General features: G+C 51.0%; 4 protein-coding genes across 4 annotated transcripts; all 4 read left to right on the top strand.

Annotated features, from left to right (window-relative positions):
- LOC140849136 (uncharacterized) lies at nucleotides 1-1815 on the top strand. Its single transcript, XM_073235582.1, has one exon. It carries the CDS (start codon nucleotides 655-657, stop codon nucleotides 1339-1341), a length of 687 nt encoding a protein of 228 aa, XP_073091683.1. The 5' UTR covers nucleotides 1-654; the 3' UTR covers nucleotides 1342-1815.
- Nucleotides 1816-4919: 3104 nt separating this feature from the next.
- LOC140849135 (uncharacterized) lies at nucleotides 4920-7148 on the top strand. The gene has a single exon (XM_073235581.1). It carries the CDS (start codon nucleotides 5988-5990, stop codon nucleotides 6672-6674), a length of 687 nt encoding a protein of 228 aa, XP_073091682.1. The 5' UTR covers nucleotides 4920-5987; the 3' UTR covers nucleotides 6675-7148.
- A 3104-nt stretch (nucleotides 7149-10252) lies between these two features.
- On the top strand, nucleotides 10253-12481 carry LOC140849134 (uncharacterized). Its single transcript, XM_073235580.1, has one exon. It carries the CDS (start codon nucleotides 11321-11323, stop codon nucleotides 12005-12007), a length of 687 nt encoding a protein of 228 aa, XP_073091681.1. The 5' UTR covers nucleotides 10253-11320; the 3' UTR covers nucleotides 12008-12481.
- Nucleotides 12482-15485: 3004 nt separating this feature from the next.
- Nucleotides 15486-17814, top strand: LOC140849137 (uncharacterized). Its single transcript, XM_073235583.1, has one exon. It carries the CDS (start codon nucleotides 16654-16656, stop codon nucleotides 17338-17340), a length of 687 nt encoding a protein of 228 aa, XP_073091684.1. The 5' UTR covers nucleotides 15486-16653; the 3' UTR covers nucleotides 17341-17814.
- Nucleotides 17815-19195: the final 1381 nt, after the last annotated feature.

Here is a 19195-nt window from a genome sequence, read left to right as displayed (position 1 = left end):
TCTTAGTGCCACTGTCCCACTGCTTCTGTCCAACTGCTTCGGTTCTGCCCTGCCATATGAAAGACGTTGTGCCAAACACCCTCTACCCAAGTGCCTCTGGTAGAACAGGGTACGCAGGTGGGGTGGATGCTACGGATAGATACGGGTAGTGGTCCTGAATCAGGCTTCTGTGGGGAAACAGACTTGGACTCGGGCGTGCATGCAGTTTGTGACTCTGAACATATCAGCATGGTGCCCCTCTGCAGGAACACGTCCCACTCTAAGTACAACCAAGGAAGAAATCTGGAGAGACAAGTGCTCTGACCCTCCGTCGGCCAGTGGGAACTGCATCACGTGATCTGATTGTGATCATTACAGGAACGATGCTGATGAGGCGACCACCTTCCTTGATCCTGGAAAGAGTTGCTGTGAGTTATTCTCAATTAAGAAACACATGAAACACTTACTTGCTAAAAATTCATAAGAGGGAACAACTTCTTCCTCTTTCACAATTCCCTAGTGGCTACGGAAAACAATATAAACAACAACAAGCAAAGTCCTTGTCATTGGTCCAAATTTTGGGGGGTCTGGACTATAAAAAGCTCCAGAACACAAGGAGTCATCAGAATCCGAAAAACTCACCTGTGAGCAAGAGCCCCCCTCTATCGTAACACGATGTGCCAGTCGTGCTGCTCCCCTTGCTGCCAGCCCACCTGCTGCAGCACTCCCTGCTGCCAGCCCTCCTGCTGTGGGTCCATTGGCTGTGGACAGACCTGCTGTGGGTCCAGCTGCTGCCAGCCTTGCTGCCGCCCAACCTGCTGTCAAACCAGCTGCTGCAGGACCACCTGCTGCCGGCCGACTTGTGTGACCTCCTGCTGCCAGCCCACCTGCTGTGGGTCTAGTGGCTGTGGGTCCAGCTGCTGCCAGCCTTGCTGCCGCCCAACCTGCTGTCAAACCAGCTGCTGCAGGACCACCTGCTGCCGGCCGACTTGTGTGACCTCCTGCTGCCAGCCCACCTGCTGTGGGTCTAGTGGCTGTGGGTCCAGCTGCTGCCAGCCTTGCTGCCGCCCAACCTGCTGTCAAACCAGCTGCTGCAGGACCACCTGCTGCCGGCCGACTTGTGTGACCCCCTGCTGCCAGCCCTCCTGCTGTGGGCCTAGTGGCTGTGGACAGACCTGCTGTGGATCCACCTGCTGCCAGCCAGTGTGCTCTGGACCCGTGTACTGCCACAGAACCTGCTACCGGCCCACCTGCTGCAGCCTGCCTGGCTGCCTGCCACAGAGCTGTGGATCCAGCTGCTGCCAGCCTTGCTGCCGCCCGGTCTGCTGTCAGACCGCCTGCTGCCAGCCTTCCTGCTGCTGATTGCCCGACCAAGAACAGTCATCTGCCCACAACATTGACCTGCCATTTGCCAACAAATCCACTTACAAACGTACTGGAAGGCAGCACGCTCTCGCCAAAGTTGCTTTACTCATCTGCCTGTTTAGCGTGTGAACCAGCTTGAGGGAGTGTGGCGTGCTTCGCCCCGATTCTCTTGGTCCTTAGATCTTGTGAATCGTGTGGCAGCTTCGTGCATCCTCGACATGGAGTGTTGGTCTCTGCTCTGACTCTGCCGTCAAGATCTTCTTCCTCTCCTTCTAAGTGACTTGGGAAAACATATCCTTAGAGCTTTTACACACGTTTCTGCCACTGTTGAAAATCTCTCAGTCATGCTTTCTTTTCCCATGTACTCCCAGTTCTTGTATCCAGCTTTCTGCCTCTTATGATCTCTTGGAATTATCGCCCTAGATGTAGGGTGTGTCCCCCATTATTCTTAATAAATCCTGTACCATCATACATGCCACATTTTGTTTTGTCTTATTGTACAGCATTCCAGACATATGAACTTACATACATGTGCAACAGCATATGCATTGTGCATTCTGAGCCTCATACAGTCCCCATAAAAATTACTCTCTCCCTTTTCCATATGAGAAAATTTCACAGTGTCATGTTATGTAGCCGATATGGACAGATGGACAACCAAGGCTGTCCTCTGTTCAAGGGTACTTAAAGTTTATTGGTCAAGACAAGTCAGAACGAACCCTGGGACGGAGCATGAGCAAAACATTAACATGAGTTTCTTCTTGAACAACGGAAGTCCTATTCTCTTGTATACGCAGATGATACCTGTGTCCAAAGTTCCTGCCCAATTGGTGTCTTACAGCTCAGGAACAGCAACTAATGTTGGACCAGTAGGAGCTCTTCTGCATTTGGGAGCTCTTCTGAATGCAGGGAGCCTTTCCTGGCCTCACGTGCTGTCCAGCCACTCCCTGAAATTCATCTGCACCAAACATTGGTAAGAATCCAGGTTCCTCATGACAAGGAGGCCATCTAATGACATGTGTTCTTGGGCATCATGCAAACCGTATTCTTGTATGGCCTCCTTGGGATGAGAACCTATAGACACCAAAGGAGGAATTAAGTAATTTTCTGCCAGGCATATTATGCCCCCCAACTTTAAGGCCATTCTTCCACCTGATCAAAATGTTAGGAAGGAAATTCAGTACGGGCAAAGTTGGGGACTGAGAAGCTATGCAATGGGCGTGGATGACACTGAGTAATCCGTAACCTCTGAACCAGCTAAGGGGACAAAACGGCTTCCTGTGTTTTGTGAGGGACATCTGAGGCACTGGAGGGAAACGAAGTTAATAATCCAGCAGAATCTGAACGATGTGGGAAAGACGAAAGTGAGGAACCTGTGCATTCACAGGAGCCAGCAGAGAAGGCTGGCGCGTTGGGCCCTGAACTAACGATGCTGCCTGAGATTCAGGGAGGTAGGGTGTGATTCGGGCTCTGAAAGGAATAGAAGAGTTTGGGGCTTGGATCACCTCCTTGGGAGCAGGAGAGCTAACTCTGCTGAGTTAACCAGGTCAGTGCCCAGGACACGTGTCAGCTGGTGACACTGTGTGCATGGCATGTTCTGAAGAGAGTGCCCACACCGAGCTTGCTGGCTGCTGCTTCCTGCTGGGGGTCTGGGTGGACGCGAGGAGGAACTCACGTGTCCTGGGCTGCCTACTGCTGCTCGTATTGCCACTGGATGCTTCACACATGTTACCTTTAGTGCTTGGAGACATGTGCAAGGCAGGTCTATAGGTTCCCCTTTTGGAGACGAAGGTGTTAGGCACGAAGACCGATATAAGTGCGATGCAAAGAGGGGGACGCTCACCAAGAACTTAGGGGGTTGATCAGATAAAGCCAGAGAGCCAGAAAGGACTCACAGAGCTAACGCCCCGTGGCAAAGTGAGTTCATGCCACGTGCTCTGAATCTGGGCTGACCTTGAGACTCGCTCTATCTAATGCAGCTGACATAGAGCTGAGACATGAGACAAGCATCACTGTTACCTCTTCCTGCCTGTGATGAGAAATGCTGAGATAAACAGGGCAGGAAGAACAGGAGGGGCGCCATCGTAGGCTAAGATTCCACTTCAAAAACCAGGGAGTTAGGAGGTGAGATTCCTAAGATGTTCTCTGGTAGTCAGAAATCTACCTATCCTAAGGCACGGCAAGCAGTCTTAGTTGATATATTCCCAGTCCTTGCGGGTCACCTAACGAGTATCTTGGAGAGGAACAGGATCAATAAATCCATTGTGTTAAGCTTAACATACAGAATTTCCTGGAGGACTGACCGTGGATGTGGACATAGTGTCCCTCACTGAAGATAGACGAGTTGAACCCTCACATCAAGCCTACACATCAACCCAACCCCCCCATCCGTTTACCTTTATCCTGTTCTTGAAAGCCTTGAGAGACAGAATCCGAAGCCCTTAAGAGTGCCGCCTCTCTGAGGCTGCCCGCACTCGCCTTTCTTCCAGTGTGTCCCTCTCTCTGTCCTACTCCAAGTAAGCAGGGAGGGGCTACGGAGAGCTGTGATTTGGGCTTGCGAATTCCCATCGCCTGGGTTGCCGAGACGCAACTGCAGCAATACGATCATACTCCGTAGTAGCCTGCCTGAAAATCTCCTTTCTTGATCTTTAGGACGTTCTCAGGACATAATCTCATTGAATGCAGGGCTCTCAGGCTCCCCCACGGGCAGAGACTTAGTTCCCTTGCCATGCAGACTCAAGCGGGCACTGGACGGCAGGTGAGTGTGGCTTTAGAAGTTGGCAAGGGATTATGCCCTGTGCCAAGCAGCGGTTCAATGAGCCTCCTTTTCCTCCCCCTTTTTTCCTTAATCTCGACCTTATTCAAGTAAACGTGCCTTCATCTCCCTCAACTCTGGCCCGTTCCTCACTTAGAGTGTACTCAAAGAAAACTTGCACACCGCTTCACTACCGTGTCTCTGCCCTTCAAGTCTTTGTTGCGGTGGGGACAAGAACAGAGGAGAACAACTCAACAGCCCTGCAAAGGTGTGGAAACGGAAGACGCTGATGTCATAGTTTGCTTCCTCCCAGAAGTTACTGTGGAGAAAAGGTTCAAGTGCATGTCATGGTCTGGGGAGTGTGGTCCATAGCGGTAGTGCAGTGGGGAAGTGAGAGCGGGAAGGGCGGTCATGAGCCAGCATCACAGTGGGCAGCTGACGCTTACACTGGAGGGATACTATGAGAAATGACGGAAGACACTCATTTGGGGATGATCCTAATTGAGGAACAAGGAAGCTGGAGTCTCTATAAGCCAACTCTAAAGAAGCACTGGAGGAGTGTTTTTCTCAGCGTGGCACACAGACAGAGCACGACTTTGTGCTGCTGGATGAAAAGAGCCCACAGGCACAGAGAAGTGGATCTGACAGACAGAAATTAGCCTGAACATACTGAGATCCAAGACATAGGTGTAGGGTATTAAAAACACCATCTGTAATCTAAGAGTTTCTCCACTCGGATCGAATATTTGCAACTTCAGTGTGGTGGACAGCCACAATTTTTTGAAGAAGGACGTGGAGGAGGAATATAAGGAGGAGGAGGAGGAGGAGGGAGACAAAACGTAGGGAAGGAGGAAGGAAGGAAGGGAGACAGACAGAAAGCTAAATAGAAAAAGAAACATAGAAAGAACAAGAGACATCAAAAGACAGGGAAAGGAGAGAGGCAAAGGGAGAGAGACAGAGAGAGACAGAGAGAGAGACAGAGAGAGACAGAGAGAGAGACAGAGACAGAGAGAGACAGAGACAGATAGAGAAGAAAGAAGACAGCACAATGGCGCAATGAACGTACTGTCAGTGACATGAGGTCACTTGAGGGTGCTTTCTCTCCATGTTTGGGCTAGAGTCTCCAATTCATCCTTGTCTGCCCAAACTTCAACTGCAAGTCTCACTTCCTGGGAAACCCCTTAGTTCTGGAAGCATTAGGACTGTTGTTCACCCAGGATTGAAAAAGACGCTTTCTTAGTGCCACTGTCCCACTGCTTCTGTCCAACTGCTTCGGTTCTGCCCTGCCATATGAAAGACGTTGTGCCAAACACCCTCTACCCAAGTGCCTCTGGTAGAACAGGGTACGCAGGTGGGGTGGATGCTACGGATAGATACGGGTAGTGGTCCTGAATCAGGCTTCTGTGGGGAAACAGACTTGGACTCGGGCGTGCATGCAGTTTGTGACTCTGAACATATCAGCATGGTGCCCCTCTGCAGGAACACGTCCCACTCTAAGTACAACCAAGGAAGAAATCTGGAGAGACAAGTGCTCTGACCCTCCGTCGGCCAGTGGGAACTGCATCACGTGATCTGATTGTGATCATTACAGGAACGATGCTGATGAGGCGACCACCTTCCTTGATCCTGGAAAGAGTTGCTGTGAGTTATTCTCAATTAAGAAACACATGAAACACTTACTTGCTAAAAATTCATAAGAGGGAACAACTTCTTCCTCTTTCACAATTCCCTAGTGGCTACGGAAAACAATATAAACAACAACAAGCAAAGTCCTTGTCATTGGTCCAAATTTTGGGGGGTCTGGACTATAAAAAGCTCCAGAACACAAGGAGTCATCAGAATCCGAAAAACTCACCTGTGAGCAAGAGCCCCCCTCTATCGTAACACGATGTGCCAGTCGTGCTGCTCCCCTTGCTGCCAGCCCACCTGCTGCAGCACTCCCTGCTGCCAGCCCTCCTGCTGTGGGTCCATTGGCTGTGGACAGACCTGCTGTGGGTCCAGCTGCTGCCAGCCTTGCTGCCGCCCAACCTGCTGTCAAACCAGCTGCTGCAGGACCACCTGCTGCCGGCCGACTTGTGTGACCTCCTGCTGCCAGCCCACCTGCTGTGGGTCTAGTGGCTGTGGGTCCAGCTGCTGCCAGCCTTGCTGCCGCCCAACCTGCTGTCAAACCAGCTGCTGCAGGACCACCTGCTGCCGGCCGACTTGTGTGACCTCCTGCTGCCAGCCCACCTGCTGTGGGTCTAGTGGCTGTGGGTCCAGCTGCTGCCAGCCTTGCTGCCGCCCAACCTGCTGTCAAACCAGCTGCTGCAGGACCACCTGCTGCCGGCCGACTTGTGTGACCCCCTGCTGCCAGCCCTCCTGCTGTGGGCCTAGTGGCTGTGGACAGACCTGCTGTGGATCCACCTGCTGCCAGCCAGTGTGCTCTGGACCCGTGTACTGCCACAGAACCTGCTACCGGCCCACCTGCTGCAGCCTGCCTGGCTGCCTGCCACAGAGCTGTGGATCCAGCTGCTGCCAGCCTTGCTGCCGCCCGGTCTGCTGTCAGACCGCCTGCTGCCAGCCTTCCTGCTGCTGATTGCCCGACCAAGAACAGTCATCTGCCCACAACATTGACCTGCCATTTGCCAACAAATCCACTTACAAACGTACTGGAAGGCAGCACGCTCTCGCCAAAGTTGCTTTACTCATCTGCCTGTTTAGCGTGTGAACCAGCTTGAGGGAGTGTGGCGTGCTTCGCCCCGATTCTCTTGGTCCTTAGATCTTGTGAATCGTGTGGCAGCTTCGTGCATCCTCGACATGGAGTGTTGGTCTCTGCTCTGACTCTGCCGTCAAGATCTTCTTCCTCTCCTTCTAAGTGACTTGGGAAAACATATCCTTAGAGCTTTTACACACGTTTCTGCCACTGTTGAAAATCTCTCAGTCATGCTTTCTTTTCCCATGTACTCCCAGTTCTTGTATCCAGCTTTCTGCCTCTTATGATCTCTTGGAATTATCGCCCTAGATGTAGGGTGTGTCCCCCATTATTCTTAATAAATCCTGTACCATCATACATGCCACATTTTGTTTTGTCTTATTGTACAGCATTCCAGACATATGAACTTACATACATGTGCAACAGCATATGCATTGTGCATTCTGAGCCTCATACAGTCCCCATAAAAATTACTCTCTCCCTTTTCCATATGAGAAAATTTCACAGTGTCATGTTATGTAGCCGATATGGACAGATGGACAACCAAGGCTGTCCTCTGTTCAAGGGTACTTAAAGTTTATTGGTCAAGACAAGTCAGAACGAACCCTGGGACGGAGCATGAGCAAAACATTAACATGAGTTTCTTCTTGAACAACGGAAGTCCTATTCTCTTGTATACGCAGATGATACCTGTGTCCAAAGTTCCTGCCCAATTGGTGTCTTACAGCTCAGGAACAGCAACTAATGTTGGACCAGTAGGAGCTCTTCTGCATTTGGGAGCTCTTCTGAATGCAGGGAGCCTTTCCTGGCCTCACGTGCTGTCCAGCCACTCCCTGAAATTCATCTGCACCAAACATTGGTAAGAATCCAGGTTCCTCATGACAAGGAGGCCATCTAATGACATGTGTTCTTGGGCATCATGCAAACCGTATTCTTGTATGGCCTCCTTGGGATGAGAACCTATAGACACCAAAGGAGGAATTAAGTAATTTTCTGCCAGGCATATTATGCCCCCCAACTTTAAGGCCATTCTTCCACCTGATCAAAATGTTAGGAAGGAAATTCAGTACGGGCAAAGTTGGGGACTGAGAAGCTATGCAATGGGCGTGGATGACACTGAGTAATCCGTAACCTCTGAACCAGCTAAGGGGACAAAACGGCTTCCTGTGTTTTGTGAGGGACATCTGAGGCACTGGAGGGAAACGAAGTTAATAATCCAGCAGAATCTGAACGATGTGGGAAAGACGAAAGTGAGGAACCTGTGCATTCACAGGAGCCAGCAGAGAAGGCTGGCGCGTTGGGCCCTGAACTAACGATGCTGCCTGAGATTCAGGGAGGTAGGGTGTGATTCGGGCTCTGAAAGGAATAGAAGAGTTTGGGGCTTGGATCACCTCCTTGGGAGCAGGAGAGCTAACTCTGCTGAGTTAACCAGGTCAGTGCCCAGGACACGTGTCAGCTGGTGACACTGTGTGCATGGCATGTTCTGAAGAGAGTGCCCACACCGAGCTTGCTGGCTGCTGCTTCCTGCTGGGGGTCTGGGTGGACGCGAGGAGGAACTCACGTGTCCTGGGCTGCCTACTGCTGCTCGTATTGCCACTGGATGCTTCACACATGTTACCTTTAGTGCTTGGAGACATGTGCAAGGCAGGTCTATAGGTTCCCCTTTTGGAGACGAAGGTGTTAGGCACGAAGACCGATATAAGTGCGATGCAAAGAGGGGGACGCTCACCAAGAACTTAGGGGGTTGATCAGATAAAGCCAGAGAGCCAGAAAGGACTCACAGAGCTAACGCCCCGTGGCAAAGTGAGTTCATGCCACGTGCTCTGAATCTGGGCTGACCTTGAGACTCGCTCTATCTAATGCAGCTGACATAGAGCTGAGACATGAGACAAGCATCACTGTTACCTCTTCCTGCCTGTGATGAGAAATGCTGAGATAAACAGGGCAGGAAGAACAGGAGGGGCGCCATCGTAGGCTAAGATTCCACTTCAAAAACCAGGGAGTTAGGAGGTGAGATTCCTAAGATGTTCTCTGGTAGTCAGAAATCTACCTATCCTAAGGCACGGCAAGCAGTCTTAGTTGATATATTCCCAGTCCTTGCGGGTCACCTAACGAGTATCTTGGAGAGGAACAGGATCAATAAATCCATTGTGTTAAGCTTAACATACAGAATTTCCTGGAGGACTGACCGTGGATGTGGACATAGTGTCCCTCACTGAAGATAGACGAGTTGAACCCTCACATCAAGCCTACACATCAACCCAACCCCCCCATCCGTTTACCTTTATCCTGTTCTTGAAAGCCTTGAGAGACAGAATCCGAAGCCCTTAAGAGTGCCGCCTCTCTGAGGCTGCCCGCACTCGCCTTTCTTCCAGTGTGTCCCTCTCTCTGTCCTACTCCAAGTAAGCAGGGAGGGGCTACGGAGAGCTGTGATTTGGGCTTGCGAATTCCCATCGCCTGGGTTGCCGAGACGCAACTGCAGCAATACGATCATACTCCGTAGTAGCCTGCCTGAAAATCTCCTTTCTTGATCTTTAGGACGTTCTCAGGACATAATCTCATTGAATGCAGGGCTCTCAGGCTCCCCCACGGGCAGAGACTTAGTTCCCTTGCCATGCAGACTCAAGCGGGCACTGGACGGCAGGTGAGTGTGGCTTTAGAAGTTGGCAAGGGATTATGCCCTGTGCCAAGCAGCGGTTCAATGAGCCTCCTTTTCCTCCCCCTTTTTTCCTTAATCTCGACCTTATTCAAGTAAACGTGCCTTCATCTCCCTCAACTCTGGCCCGTTCCTCACTTAGAGTGTACTCAAAGAAAACTTGCACACCGCTTCACTACCGTGTCTCTGCCCTTCAAGTCTTTGTTGCGGTGGGGACAAGAACAGAGGAGAACAACTCAACAGCCCTGCAAAGGTGTGGAAACGGAAGACGCTGATGTCATAGTTTGCTTCCTCCCAGAAGTTACTGTGGAGAAAAGGTTCAAGTGCATGTCATGGTCTGGGGAGTGTGGTCCATAGCGGTAGTGCAGTGGGGAAGTGAGAGCGGGAAGGGCGGTCATGAGCCAGCATCACAGTGGGCAGCTGACGCTTACACTGGAGGGATACTATGAGAAATGACGGAAGACACTCATTTGGGGATGATCCTAATTGAGGAACAAGGAAGCTGGAGTCTCTATAAGCCAACTCTAAAGAAGCACTGGAGGAGTGTTTTTCTCAGCGTGGCACACAGACAGAGCACGACTTTGTGCTGCTGGATGAAAAGAGCCCACAGGCACAGAGAAGTGGATCTGACAGACAGAAATTAGCCTGAACATACTGAGATCCAAGACATAGGTGTAGGGTATTAAAAACACCATCTGTAATCTAAGAGTTTCTCCACTCGGATCGAATATTTGCAACTTCAGTGTGGTGGACAGCCACAATTTTTTGAAGAAGGACGTGGAGGAGGAATATAAGGAGGAGGAGGAGGAGGAGGGAGACAAAACGTAGGGAAGGAGGAAGGAAGGAAGGGAGACAGACAGAAAGCTAAATAGAAAAAGAAACATAGAAAGAACAAGAGACATCAAAAGACAGGGAAAGGAGAGAGGCAAAGGGAGAGAGACAGAGAGAGACAGAGAGAGAGACAGAGAGAGACAGAGAGAGAGACAGAGACAGAGAGAGACAGAGACAGATAGAGAAGAAAGAAGACAGCACAATGGCGCAATGAACGTACTGTCAGTGACATGAGGTCACTTGAGGGTGCTTTCTCTCCATGTTTGGGCTAGAGTCTCCAATTCATCCTTGTCTGCCCAAACTTCAACTGCAAGTCTCACTTCCTGGGAAACCCCTTAGTTCTGGAAGCATTAGGACTGTTGTTCACCCAGGATTGAAAAAGACGCTTTCTTAGTGCCACTGTCCCACTGCTTCTGTCCAACTGCTTCGGTTCTGCCCTGCCATATGAAAGACGTTGTGCCAAACACCCTCTACCCAAGTGCCTCTGGTAGAACAGGGTACGCAGGTGGGGTGGATGCTACGGATAGATACGGGTAGTGGTCCTGAATCAGGCTTCTGTGGGGAAACAGACTTGGACTCGGGCGTGCATGCAGTTTGTGACTCTGAACATATCAGCATGGTGCCCCTCTGCAGGAACACGTCCCACTCTAAGTACAACCAAGGAAGAAATCTGGAGAGACAAGTGCTCTGACCCTCCGTCGGCCAGTGGGAACTGCATCACGTGATCTGATTGTGATCATTACAGGAACGATGCTGATGAGGCGACCACCTTCCTTGATCCTGGAAAGAGTTGCTGTGAGTTATTCTCAATTAAGAAACACATGAAACACTTACTTGCTAAAAATTCATAAGAGGGAACAACTTCTTCCTCTTTCACAATTCCCTAGTGGCTACGGAAAACAATATAAACAACAACAAGCAAAGTCCTTGTCATTGGTCCAAATTTTGGGGGGTCTGGACTATAAAAAGCTCCAGAACACAAGGAGTCATCAGAATCCGAAAAACTCACCTGTGAGCAAGAGCCCCCCTCTATCGTAACACGATGTGCCAGTCGTGCTGCTCCCCTTGCTGCCAGCCCACCTGCTGCAGCACTCCCTGCTGCCAGCCCTCCTGCTGTGGGTCCATTGGCTGTGGACAGACCTGCTGTGGGTCCAGCTGCTGCCAGCCTTGCTGCCGCCCAACCTGCTGTCAAACCAGCTGCTGCAGGACCACCTGCTGCCGGCCGACTTGTGTGACCTCCTGCTGCCAGCCCACCTGCTGTGGGTCTAGTGGCTGTGGGTCCAGCTGCTGCCAGCCTTGCTGCCGCCCAACCTGCTGTCAAACCAGCTGCTGCAGGACCACCTGCTGCCGGCCGACTTGTGTGACCTCCTGCTGCCAGCCCACCTGCTGTGGGTCTAGTGGCTGTGGGTCCAGCTGCTGCCAGCCTTGCTGCCGCCCAACCTGCTGTCAAACCAGCTGCTGCAGGACCACCTGCTGCCGGCCGACTTGTGTGACCCCCTGCTGCCAGCCCTCCTGCTGTGGGCCTAGTGGCTGTGGACAGACCTGCTGTGGATCCACCTGCTGCCAGCCAGTGTGCTCTGGACCCGTGTACTGCCACAGAACCTGCTACCGGCCCACCTGCTGCAGCCTGCCTGGCTGCCTGCCACAGAGCTGTGGATCCAGCTGCTGCCAGCCTTGCTGCCGCCCGGTCTGCTGTCAGACCGCCTGCTGCCAGCCTTCCTGCTGCTGATTGCCCGACCAAGAACAGTCATCTGCCCACAACATTGACCTGCCATTTGCCAACAAATCCACTTACAAACGTACTGGAAGGCAGCACGCTCTCGCCAAAGTTGCTTTACTCATCTGCCTGTTTAGCGTGTGAACCAGCTTGAGGGAGTGTGGCGTGCTTCGCCCCGATTCTCTTGGTCCTTAGATCTTGTGAATCGTGTGGCAGCTTCGTGCATCCTCGACATGGAGTGTTGGTCTCTGCTCTGACTCTGCCGTCAAGATCTTCTTCCTCTCCTTCTAAGTGACTTGGGAAAACATATCCTTAGAGCTTTTACACACGTTTCTGCCACTGTTGAAAATCTCTCAGTCATGCTTTCTTTTCCCATGTACTCCCAGTTCTTGTATCCAGCTTTCTGCCTCTTATGATCTCTTGGAATTATCGCCCTAGATGTAGGGTGTGTCCCCCATTATTCTTAATAAATCCTGTACCATCATACATGCCACATTTTGTTTTGTCTTATTGTACAGCATTCCAGACATATGAACTTACATACATGTGCAACAGCATATGCATTGTGCATTCTGAGCCTCATACAGTCCCCATAAAAATTACTCTCTCCCTTTTCCATATGAGAAAATTTCACAGTGTCATGTTATGTAGCCGATATGGACAGATGGACAACCAAGGCTGTCCTCTGTTCAAGGGTACTTAAAGTTTATTGGTCAAGACAAGTCAGAACGAACCCTGGGACGGAGCATGAGCAAAACATTAACATGAGTTTCTTCTTGAACAACGGAAGTCCTATTCTCTTGTATACGCAGATGATACCTGTGTCCAAAGTTCCTGCCCAATTGGTGTCTTACAGCTCAGGAACAGCAACTAATGTTGGACCAGTAGGAGCTCTTCTGCATTTGGGAGCTCTTCTGAATGCAGGGAGCCTTTCCTGGCCTCACGTGCTGTCCAGCCACTCCCTGAAATTCATCTGCACCAAACATTGGTAAGAATCCAGGTTCCTCATGACAAGGAGGCCATCTAATGACATGTGTTCTTGGGCATCATGCAAACCGTATTCTTGTATGGCCTCCTTGGGATGAGAACCTATAGACACCAAAGGAGGAATTAAGTAATTTTCTGCCAGGCATATTATGCCCCCCAACTTTAAGGCCATTCTTCCACCTGATCAAAATGTTAGGAAGGAAATTCAGTACGGGCAAAGTTGGGGACTGAGAAGCTATGCAATGGGCGTGGATGACACTGAGTAATCCGTAACCTCTGAACCAGCTAAGGGGACAAAACGGCTTCCTGTGTTTTGTGAGGGACATCTGAGGCACTGGAGGGAAACGAAGTTAATAATCCAGCAGAATCTGAACGATGTGGGAAAGACGAAAGTGAGGAACCTGTGCATTCACAGGAGCCAGCAGAGAAGGCTGGCGCGTTGGGCCCTGAACTAACGATGCTGCCTGAGATTCAGGGAGGTAGGGTGTGATTCGGGCTCTGAAAGGAATAGAAGAGTTTGGGGCTTGGATCACCTCCTTGGGAGCAGGAGAGCTAACTCTGCTGAGTTAACCAGGTCAGTGCCCAGGACACGTGTCAGCTGGTGACACTGTGTGCATGGCATGTTCTGAAGAGAGTGCCCACACCGAGCTTGCTGGCTGCTGCTTCCTGCTGGGGGTCTGGGTGGACGCGAGGAGGAACTCACGTGTCCTGGGCTGCCTACTGCTGCTCGTATTGCCACTGGATGCTTCACACATGTTACCTTTAGTGCTTGGAGACATGTGCAAGGCAGGTCTATAGGTTCCCCTTTTGGAGACGAAGGTGTTAGGCACGAAGACCGATATAAGTGCGATGCAAAGAGGGGGACGCTCACCAAGAACTTAGGGGGTTGATCAGATAAAGCCAGAGAGCCAGAAAGGACTCACAGAGCTAACGCCCCGTGGCAAAGTGAGTTCATGCCACGTGCTCTGAATCTGGGCTGACCTTGAGACTCGCTCTATCTAATGCAGCTGACATAGAGCTGAGACATGAGACAAGCATCACTGTTACCTCTTCCTGCCTGTGATGAGAAATGCTGAGATAAACAGGGCAGGAAGAACAGGAGGGGCGCCATCGTAGGCTAAGATTCCACTTCAAAAACCAGGGAGTTAGGAGGTGAGATTCCTAAGATGTTCTCTGGTAGTCAGAAATCTACCTATCCTAAGGCACGGCAAGCAGTCTTAGTTGATATATTCCCAGTCCTTGCGGGTCACCTAACGAGTATCTTGGAGAGGAACAGGATCAATAAATCCATTGTGTTAAGCTTAACATACAGAATTTCCTGGAGGACTGACCGTGGATGTGGACATAGTGTCCCTCACTGAAGATAGACGAGTTGAACCCTCACATCAAGCCTACACATCAACCCAACCCCCCCATCCGTTTACCTTTATCCTGTTCTTGAAAGCCTTGAGAGACAGAATCCGAAGCCCTTAAGAGTGCCGCCTCTCTGAGGCTGCCCGCACTCGCCTTTCTTCCAGTGTGTCCCTCTCTCTGTCCTACTCCAAGTAAGCAGGGAGGGGCTACGGAGAGCTGTGATTTGGGCTTGCGAATTCCCATCGCCTGGGTTGCCGAGACGCAACTGCAGCAATACGATCATACTCCGTAGTAGCCTGCCTGAAAATCTCCTTTCTTGATCTTTAGGACGTTCTCAGGACATAATCTCATTGAATGCAGGGCTCTCAGGCTCCCCCACGGGCAGAGACTTAGTTCCCTTGCCATGCAGACTCAAGCGGGCACTGGACGGCAGGTGAGTGTGGCTTTAGAAGTTGGCAAGGGATTATGCCCTGTGCCAAGCAGCGGTTCAATGAGCCTCCTTTTCCTCCCCCTTTTTTCCTTAATCTCGACCTTATTCAAGTAAACGTGCCTTCATCTCCCTCAACTCTGGCCCGTTCCTCACTTAGAGTGTACTCAAAGAAAACTTGCACACCGCTTCACTACCGTGTCTCTGCCCTTCAAGTCTTTGTTGCGGTGGGGACAAGAACAGAGGAGAACAACTCAACAGCCCTGCAAAGGTGTGGAAACGGAAGACGCTGATGTCATAGTTTGCTTCCTCCCAGAAGTTACTGTGGAGAAAAGGTTCAAGTGCATGTCATGGTCTGGGGAGTGTGGTCCATAGCGGTAGTGCAGTGGGGAAGTGAGAGCGGGAAGGGCGGTCATGAGCCAGCATCACAGTGGGCAGCTGACGCTTACACTGGAGGGATACTATGAGAAATGACGGAAGACACTCATTTGGGGATGATCCTAATTGAGGAACAAGGAAGCTGGAGTCTCTATAAGCCAACTCTAAAGAAGCACTGGAGGAGTGTTTTTCTCAGCGTGGCACACAGACAGAGCACGACTTTGTGCTGCTGGATGAAAAGAGCCCACAGGCACAGAGAAGTGGATCTGACAGACAGAAATTAGCCTGAACATACTGAGATCCAAGACATAGGTGTAGGGTATTAAAAACACCATCTGTAATCTAAGAGTTTCTCCACTCGGATCGAATATTTGCAACTTCAGTGTGGTGGACAGCCACAATTTTTTGAAGAAGGACGTGGAGGAGGAATATAAGGAGGAGGAGGAGGAGGAGGGAGACAAAACGTAGGGAAGGAGGAAGGAAGGAAGGGAGACAGACAGAAAGCTAAATAGAAAAAGAAACATAGAAAGAACAAGAGACATCAAAAGACAGGGAAAGGAGAGAGGCAAAGGGAGAGAGACAGAGAGAGACAGAGAGAGAGACAGAGAGAGACAGAGAGAGAGACAGAGACAGAGAGAGACAGAGACAGATAGAGAAGAAAGAAGACAGCACAATGGCGCAATGAACGTACTGTCAGTGACATGAGGTCACTTGAGGGTGCTTTCTCTCCATGTTTGGGCTAGAGTCTCCAATTCATCCTTGTCTGCCCAAACTTCAACTGCAAGTCTCACTTCCTGGGAAACCCCTTAGTTCTGGAAGCATTAGGACTGTTGTTCACCCAGGATTGAAAAAGACGCTTTCTTAGTGCCACTGTCCCACTGCTTCTGTCCAACTGCTTCGGTTCTGCCCTGCCATATGAAAGACGTTGTGCCAAACACCCTCTACCCAAGTGCCTCTGGTAGAACAGGGTACGCAGGTGGGGTGGATGCTACGGATAGATACGGGTAGTGGTCCTGAATCAGGCTTCTGTGGGGAAACAGACTTGGACTCGGGCGTGCATGCAGTTTGTGACTCTGAACATATCAGCATGGTGCCCCTCTGCAGGAACACGTCCCACTCTAAGTACAACCAAGGAAGAAATCTGGAGAGACAAGTGCTCTGACCCTCCGTCGGCCAGTGGGAACTGCATCACGTGATCTGATTGTGATCATTACAGGAACGATGCTGATGAGGCGACCACCTTCCTTGATCCTGGAAAGAGTTGCTGTGAGTTATTCTCAATTAAGAAACACATGAAACACTTACTTGCTAAAAATTCATAAGAGGGAACAACTTCTTCCTCTTTCACAATTCCCTAGTGGCTACGGAAAACAATATAAACAACAACAAGCAAAGTCCTTGTCATTGGTCCAAATTTTGGGGGGTCTGGACTATAAAAAGCTCCAGAACACAAGGAGTCATCAGAATCCGAAAAACTCACCTGTGAGCAAGAGCCCCCCTCTATCGTAACACGATGTGCCAGTCGTGCTGCTCCCCTTGCTGCCAGCCCACCTGCTGCAGCACTCCCTGCTGCCAGCCCTCCTGCTGTGGGTCCATTGGCTGTGGACAGACCTGCTGTGGGTCCAGCTGCTGCCAGCCTTGCTGCCGCCCAACCTGCTGTCAAACCAGCTGCTGCAGGACCACCTGCTGCCGGCCGACTTGTGTGACCTCCTGCTGCCAGCCCACCTGCTGTGGGTCTAGTGGCTGTGGGTCCAGCTGCTGCCAGCCTTGCTGCCGCCCAACCTGCTGTCAAACCAGCTGCTGCAGGACCACCTGCTGCCGGCCGACTTGTGTGACCTCCTGCTGCCAGCCCACCTGCTGTGGGTCTAGTGGCTGTGGGTCCAGCTGCTGCCAGCCTTGCTGCCGCCCAACCTGCTGTCAAACCAGCTGCTGCAGGACCACCTGCTGCCGGCCGACTTGTGTGACCCCCTGCTGCCAGCCCTCCTGCTGTGGGCCTAGTGGCTGTGGACAGACCTGCTGTGGATCCACCTGCTGCCAGCCAGTGTGCTCTGGACCCGTGTACTGCCACAGAACCTGCTACCGGCCCACCTGCTGCAGCCTGCCTGGCTGCCTGCCACAGAGCTGTGGATCCAGCTGCTGCCAGCCTTGCTGCCGCCCGGTGTGCTGTCAGACCGCCTGCTGCCAGCCTTCCTGCTGCTGATTGCCCGACCAAGAACAGTCATCTGCCCACAACATTGACCTGCCATTTGCCAACAAATCCACTTACAAACGTACTGGAAGGCAGCACGCTCTCGCCAAAGTTGCTTTACTCATCTGCCTGTTTAGCGTGTGAACCAGCTTGAGGGAGTGTGGCGTGCTTCGCCCCGATTCTCTTGGTCCTTAGATCTTGTGAATCGTGTGGCAGCTTCGTGCATCCTCGACATGGAGTGTTGGTCTCTGCTCTGACTCTGCCGTCAAGATCTTCTTCCTCTCCTTCTAAGTGACTTGGGAAAACATATCCTTAGAGCTTTTACACACGTTTCTGCCACTGTTGAAAATCTCTCAGTCATGCTTTCTTTTCCCATGTACTCCCAGTTCTTGTATCCAGCTTTCTGCCTCTTATGATCTCTTGGAATTATCGCCCTAGATGTAGGGTGTGTCCCCCATTATTCTTAATAAATCCTGTACCATCATACATGCCACATTTTGTTTTGTCTTATTGTACAGCATTCCAGACATATGAACTTACATACATGTGCAACAGCATATGCATTGTGCATTCTGAGCCTCATACAGTCCCCATAAAAATTACTCTCTCCCTTTTCCATATGAGAAAATTTCACAGTGTCATGTTATGTAGCCGATATGGACAGATGGACAACCAAGGCTGTCCTCTGTTCAAGGGTACTTAAAGTTTATTGGTCAAGACAAGTCAGAACGAACCCTGGGACGGAGCATGAGCAAAACATTAACATGAGTTTCTTCTTGAACAACGGAAGTCCTATTCTCTTGTATACGCAGATGATACCTGTGTCCAAAGTTCCTGCCCAACTGGTGTCTTACAGCTCAGGAACAGCAACTAATGTTGGACCAGTAGGAGCTCTTCTGCATTTGGGAGCTCTTCTGAATGCAGGGAGCCTTTCCTGGCCTCACGTGCTGTCCAGCCACTCCCTGAAATTCATCTGCACCAAACATTGGTAAGAATCCAGGTTCCTCATGACAAGGAGGCCATCTAATGACATGTGTTCTTGGGCATCATGCAAACCGTATTCTTGTATGGCCTCCTTGGGATGAGAACCTATAGACACCAAAGGAGGAATTAAGTAATTTTCTGCCAGGCATATTATGCCCCCCAACTTTAAGGCCATTCTTCCACCTGATCAAAATGTTAGGAAGGAAATTCAGTACGGGCAAAGTTGGGGACTGAGAAGCTATGCAATGGGCGTGGATGACACTGAGTAATCCGTAACCTCTGAACCAGCTAAGGGGACAAAACGGCTTCCTGTGTTTTGTGAGGGACATCTGAGGCACTGGAGGGAAACGAAGTTAATAATCCAGCAGAATCTGAACGATGTGGGAAAGACGAAAGTGAGGAACCTGTGCATTCACAGGAGCCAGCAGAGAAGGCTGGCGCGTTGGGCCCTGAACTAACGATGCTGCCTGAGATTCAGGGAGGTAGGGTGTGATTCGGGCTCTGAAAGGAATAGAAGAGTTTGGGGCTTGGATCACCTCCTTGGGAGCAGGAGAGCTAACTCTGCTGAGTTAACCAGGTCAGTGCCCAGGACACGTGTCAGCTGGTGACACTGTGTGCATGGCATGTTCTGAAGAGAGTGCCCACACCGAGCTTGCTGGCTGCTGCTTCCTGCTGGGGGTCTGGGTGGACGCGAGGAGGAACTCACGTGTCCTGGGCTGCCTACTGCTGCTCGTATTGCCACTGGATGCTTCACACATGTTACCTTTAGTGCTTGGAGACATGTGCAAGGCAGGTCTATAGGTTCCCCTTTTGGAGACGAAGGTGTTAGGCACGAAGACCGATATAAGTGCGATGCAAAGAGGGGGACGCTCACCAAGAACTT

This window comes from Manis javanica, chromosome 4, assembly GCF_040802235.1.
Source record: "Manis javanica isolate MJ-LG chromosome 4, MJ_LKY, whole genome shotgun sequence".
Classification (NCBI taxonomy): domain Eukaryota; kingdom Metazoa; phylum Chordata; class Mammalia; order Pholidota; family Manidae; genus Manis; species Manis javanica.
Note: the sequence above shows the minus strand (reverse complement) of the source record. Positions and strands in the feature narration are given on the sequence as shown.